Source organism: Onychomys torridus, chromosome 4 (assembly GCF_903995425.1).
Source record: "Onychomys torridus chromosome 4, mOncTor1.1, whole genome shotgun sequence".
In the NCBI taxonomy this organism is placed as follows: domain Eukaryota; kingdom Metazoa; phylum Chordata; class Mammalia; order Rodentia; family Cricetidae; genus Onychomys; species Onychomys torridus.
Window position 1 is genome coordinate 137641336 of NC_050446.1, and position 6118 is coordinate 137647453.

Consider the following 6118-nt stretch of genomic DNA (forward strand, 5'->3'; position numbering starts at 1 on the left):
CGGCGCTGTGAGAAGAGAACATGGAGAACAGAAGTGTGGCATGGGTGGCCGAGTCTGGTGCGTCTGCTGGGTTTTGAAGGAGAAGAGTGTTCGCTTTCTGCTTGTGTTTTAAAGAGGGTTGGTTGAGTTGGGATGTGGGTAGGTGACAAGCGGTGTCCCGTGGGCATTGGGTGCCAGGAGAGGTAGAGGGGGGCACCAGCGGTAAATGACTCAAGTACGACTAGGTTGGAGCCACCTTGGGTGGTGCTGAGAGAATGTGGAATATCTTCAAAAACCTTGGGAAGAGAGTCCGTCTCAACCTCTGAGCCATCTCTCCAGCCCCAAAGAAAGTCCTGAGGGTAATCGGTGCTATGTCAGGGTTAACACTTAAGTTACCAAAGAAAGGGCTTTTGGTCTCCTTGCACGCCCTGCTAGGCCCTTTGCTATTCTTAACTTATAATACTGAAGCCGAAGTCGAGCCCCCAAAAAGAGGTATGTTCTGCAGACTGCTCTATATCCAGGGCATGGACTACTTTTCAATACTGTGGTTGAACATGCTCACCTAGCCCCGTCTTCCTATAAACTACTACAGCGAATCCCAGTTTATCTAGAAAACACTTGCGCCACACAAACTAGCCTCAAGAGCTTTGAAAGATATTAAAGCAGTAAATCATGCAGAAGATCAAGGTACATTAGCAAACTATGCATGCACATACACTAGTGAAATAAACAAATATTAGGATGATAATGCTCCCTGATTTGTGTCATCTTAAGAGTCTCCGTGGTGGAAGGGTGGGGTGGAGATCGAAGTTCAAACCAAACTTGTGCTATCTCGGCTAAGACATCTCGTGCGGATACTGATCTTGTACTGGTGCTATCTGATTGGTCCTGTCAGCAGTGGCTCTGTTCCCGGGTTTCCGTGCTCTCGGTGACTTATCTTGACATTCTTCTAATGGCCCAAGTCAAGAGAATCGAAGCTTTGAATAATAGCTGGATGTGCAAATTAGAAGCTCATAAAATGTCATCCTTTTACGATTGAGATTAAGTTTTCGCTAAGATCTTACAGACGAACTTCAGGTGATCTCTGAGAATTGTAAGAAAGAAAAATGAGGACGACCGATTGAGCAGCCGCCGCAGGGCGCGTTTGGTACTCTATAGACCTGTCAGTCACGCCCTAGGCCTTGGGGTTGGACTCATCCAGCAACAACCACAAAAGACATCATGGACACAATACACTCGTGAGGAGTGAAGACCAGGACTACAAATTTTCAGAGGACGAACTACAACTTCACACGTACACTATCTCCTCTACAGTGTATGTTAACTGCTCTAGGTTCATTATTAGTATGACTGTGAATCTAATTGCTTTCTGAGTTTAAAATTTAACTTCACATTGTCTTACAGAAATACCTATATGGATGCCAGATTGGTATGACATGCAGTTCCACAGCCAGGGTGTGTGTGGGTGTGTGTGGAATGTACTCCATGGATCCACTGTCTTTGACCATGATGTTGTTTACTCTTTTGGTTCCTTTGTTGGAGGCCAAGAGTGTGCTCCAGAACCACTTCTCCAGTACTGCTGGTTCCTTGCAGGCCAGAGTGTCTGGTTGGCCTGCTCGAACATGGACTTGATCCGGTCAAGACGTCAGCCATCTCGAAGCACCCTCGCGGACCGAACTGGTGGGGGCTGTAATAATGTTTGCTTTTATAAAACAAGTTCTTGGGGCTGGCCTCAAAGTCATTAGGTAGCCAAGATGACCTTGAACTCCTGATTCTCTCCTCCTCTCCACCTCTCAAGTTGTACTACTATACCCTAGCTAATCCAAACTTTTAACCTAGAAGGTCTGTATCTGCTATAGAGAAAAAGACTGCTAATCACACATATGCTCTTCCTTCTCAAACAGGTCACATTTAGGGCCCTCTTCTTTCTTTCCATTATCACATTTAAGTCTATTAACATAAAACTTTTAACTTTTTAAAAATTATTTTATGTGTATGTTTTGCCCATAGGTATTTTGTGAACCATGTTCATGCAGTACCCTTGGATGTCAGTAGAGGACACTGGATCACCTTAAATTAGAAGTACAGAAGGTCAGCACTGCCATATGGGTGCTGGGATGAAAACTCAGGTCCTTTGGAAGACTAGCCAGTGCTCTTAACCACTGAAACATCTCTCTATTCTCACAACTATTTATTAGTTGACAGACTGATTGAGGAAGGTAAGCATTGAGTCTTCTGCCTCCATCTTGAGAGTACTGGGATTACAAGCTTGAGCCACCATACTTCACCTCCAGTTACAATTTTTTTAAATCTATATAGAATAAAAAAGACCAGGGCTCATCATTTTTTCAATATTAGTATTTGAAAATACATAGAACAGAATTCTCTTGAGAAGCCTGCACCCACCAGGGCATGGATGACTGTCCTCTTACATATCTCTCTCCCTCTCAACAACCATCAATATTTAAATTTAAATCAACATTGAAACTTTTTGTAGTAAACCCTAAGTTTGCTTCAAAAAGAGAATATGTACCAGATTTTTAATTATACTTGTTCATATCTGACATGGAGAATCTAAATGAAACAACAGAGCATGTATCAGTATAATGATTTTCCTTTCAGTATATTTAATCCTTGGAAGAATCTGCTCTAAAATTTTTTTATATGGCCGGGCAGTGGTGCACATGCCTTTAAATCTAGCACATGGCAGGTAGATAGGCGGATCTCTGAGTTAGAGGCCAGCATGGTCTACAGAGAGAGTTTCAGGACACCCAGGGCTACACAGAGAAACCCTGTCTCAAAAAAACAAAATCAGCCAGGTGGTGGTGGTGCACGCCTTTAATCCCAGCACTTGGGAGACAGAGGCAGGTGGATCTCTGTGAGTTCAAGGCCAGCCTGGTCTACAGAGTGAGATCCAGGACAGGCAGCAAAGCTACACTGAGAAACTCTGTCTCGAAAAACAAACAAACAAACAAAATTCCTGTGCTGGCAAACAAGTTATTTGTCATTAATTTATTATTTATATTTACTTAAATTCTTTTTTTTTTTTTTTTTTTTTTCCCGAGACAGGGTTTCTCTGTGTAGCTTTGAGCCTTTCCTGGAACTCACTTGGTAGACCAGGCTGGCCTCAAACTCAGAGATCCGCCTGGCTCTGCCTCCCAAGTGCTGGGATTAAAGGCGTGCGCCACCACCGCCCGGCTACTTAAATTCTTTTATACTTACTTGGGATGGGGGTTGGAAAACAACTTTCATGAGTTAGTTGTCTCCTTATACTATCTGGGCTCCAATGATCAAACTAAGATTAACAGATTTGGCAACAAGTACTTTTACCTGCTGAACCATCTCACTAGTTCCAATAATATACAAGGTTGCATTATAATAAATAATAATTTATTATTATCAAATACAACAATAAGTAATAATAAACAGGGCTGAGTAGCTGGCTCTGTAATGGAAAAATTCTCACCTGCAGTAGAGTCCACATTCTCCCAGGCAGCTGCTCCACCAAGCACATCATCCACTTCTTTCAGCTTTGGATATTTTCGGTTGGTTACCTAACAAAAACAAGCCATCAGATTTCAAGTAATCATATGGTTTTAAAGGTGGGCCACCAAACAATAACTTCCAGCATTTCTTCTACTCAGTAAATGGGTACAAAATTTATCTTCTTCAAAGAGCAGCAAGAGCCATTAAAATGTAGGGGTTTTGAAGACCACAGAGGTTCAATGTCAGAGACCCCTAGAGATTGCAGGAAACACCAGACAGACAAGGAAGAAAAAATAGCTAACTTAAACCCTGTTCTTCTCTCATACCTCTAAGACATCTAATAATCCAACATGAAAGACAAAACAAGCTTCACAGCACCATTTATCTGGGTATACCAGCATTCCCCGGGACACGTTTGGTTGCTTTCCTAAGTTTATCAGTCATCCCTCAAATTTCAAAAATTACGTCACCATTCATCTTATCACAAATCCAGACTCTAAACTCCTACCATACTCCTAAGGTGCAAACATTAAGAATGAGGTGTCACCAAGGCCTGGTAACACACATTTGCAATCACAGAACTCAGGACACTGAGGTAAGGAGGAACAAGAACTGAAAGGTAGGGGGGAAAAAAGGGCTGAAAACGAAGCTCCATGGGTTACAATACAAGCAGCCCCCCCCCCCGCGCGCGCCCCAACACACACACACACACAAAGCTGCAAAATGGCATACATTAGAAGACAATAAATCCTGGGAAAAGATAAAAGGAATGAGGAATAAACTGGAAGAGCTGGGTTTTGGTTTCTTTGTTTACTTAATTTTCATATATATACATGCTATGCAGCCCCGGTGAGCCTAGAACTTATTCTGCCGCAGTCTCTCCAAGTAATAGAATTATAGGCATGTACCAACAGCCAAAAGGGCTGGAATTTAAATAGGGTAGTCATTATTTTAAAAGAGGAGAGGGAGAGATAAAGGAAAAGGAAGAGAGAGAGAGAGAGAGAGTGAGAGAGAGAGAAGAAAGGAACGTGAAGGACCTAACAGCACTGCATGCACGGTGAAGATTCTCCAGAATAGCGTCAAGGTCGGAGAGCAAAAAGAGCTACAAAAAGAACATTGAAGATCTGAGATCAGAGAAGGTGATAAGCGGACTGGAGCCTGGCACGCCTGAGACAGTATGAGGGGACTGTAGGTTTTAAAAGCGTGGTTCAGCATAGAGGTATGAATGGAAATTCTCGCAACTTGTTTGAGTGTCACAAAACGGGCAGCAGAGAGGCAGAGGCAGAAATCTCTGTCGTGACGCCACTGTATTAGCAACTGCTGAACTAGGGGTACCTCCGCAGCGAGTGCAAAAAAAAAAAACAAACAAAAAACAAAAAAAAAAACCCAAAAAACAAAAAACAAAAAACAAAAAAAAAACAAACCACAACCCATACCGCCGGCAGAAAAGTCTGAGTCTGAGCGTGCGGACGCTGGCTCCATGCCTCCCGGACAGCAGAGGAGGCACTTGCCGCTGCAACTCACCTTGCGTGTGATATTATGCACGTAGGGGCAAGTGTTGCAGGCAAAGCGATGGCAGCGCTGCCCCTCCTCCACAATCAGTCCGTTTCCACAGCTCGGACAGAAAAGCAGCATTGCTCCAGGTTCAACTTGTAGGCTCTTATCGTCTGGAGCTTCCGCAGGCAAACACCCAATGGAAGCGGTCATTGGCACGTTCCCAGAAGGCACTGCGGCGGGTAGCCTCGCACATGCCATTGGTCAACGCAGATAATTCTTCCCCATCCCGCCAATAGCGTGCTGTCTGCACTCCCAGCCTTCCGTGTAGTGCCTGCGCGTGCGCACGGATCTCCCTGCCCGGAACACAGGCTAAGATGACAGGATAGATAAGGCTGGCCGCTGGCAGCTGGCAGCCCGGAAGTACCCCGAGGGCTGAGGGTTGGACGGAGGTACCGGGTGATGAGAGGATATTACCGCACTCCGAGCCGTGGACACGTCCCAGGAGGGTCTCGTCACAGTGGTGCAGAACCGGCTGCTCCACAATCTTCTGAGCCAGGACTGACAGGCAGAGACTAACCAAATGACCCAGGGGCTTTAGGTTGGTTCAGTCTCCAGTGTTGATACTACCTCTCAACTGCTGTCTGCCTAAAGTACGGATCACCTGTCTATCTGGACATGCTATATCCCTCCATCTGATCATTTCTTCATCTGGTTCCAGTTCTGCTATTTCACTTATAGAGCTAGGTTCAACCCTAGAGATCAATTCTGACCTACAATACCAGCAGCTCCTCTACACAGGTCTCCAGCTGGTTCTTTTATTTCATTCGTATAGACTCCTTTACATTTCCCAGCTCTGGCTTTTCACACCTCTTTGAAATGCTTTACCTCTTTAATCTTCTGCAGTCACTCAATTACCTACCGGGATGGGGTGGGGTGAATCCTGTTTTTGTTTTTTGTTTTTGTTGTTGTTTTTGTTTGTTTGTTTGTTTGGTTGGTTGGTTAATTTTGTTTTGTTTTGTTTTTCAAGACAGGGTTTCTCTGTGTAGCTTTGCGCCTTTCCTGGAACTCACTCTGTAGACCAGGCTGGCCATGAACTCACAAAGATCTGTCTGGCTCTGCCTCCCGAGTGCTGGGTTATCTGGGAAGAGGACCCAAT

The 6118-nt window shown here is 44.5% G+C and overlaps 1 protein-coding gene across 1 annotated transcript; it reads right to left on the minus strand.

The window, feature by feature from the left end:
• Positions 1–1172: 1172 nt before the first annotated feature.
• Positions 1173–5299, minus strand: Polr3k (RNA polymerase III subunit K). Its single transcript, XM_036184346.1, has 3 exons — positions 4990–5299; positions 3446–3533; positions 1173–1237 (listed from the first exon to the last, which is right to left on the minus strand). The coding sequence occupies exons 1-3, from the start codon at positions 5218–5220 to the stop codon at positions 1173–1175; spliced, it is 384 nt and encodes a 127-aa protein (XP_036040239.1). The 5' UTR covers positions 5221–5299.
• Between the last annotated feature and the right edge of the window lie 819 nt (positions 5300–6118).

Bases quoted from the DNA above. Each gene is read 5' to 3' on its own strand.
- Polr3k (XM_036184346.1), bottom strand. From the start codon at position 5,220: ATGGCATGTGCGAGGCTACCCGCCGCAGTGCCTTCTGGGAACGTGCCA. The intron at 3,534-4,989 runs GTGAGTTGCAGC...TGTTTTTGTTAG, and splicing joins TGCATAATATCACACGCAAG to GTAACCAACCGAAAATATCC. The intron at 1,238-3,445 runs GTGAGAATTTTT...GAAAATTTGTAG, and splicing joins GAATGTGGACTCTACTGCAG to TCCTGGTCTTCACTCCTCAC.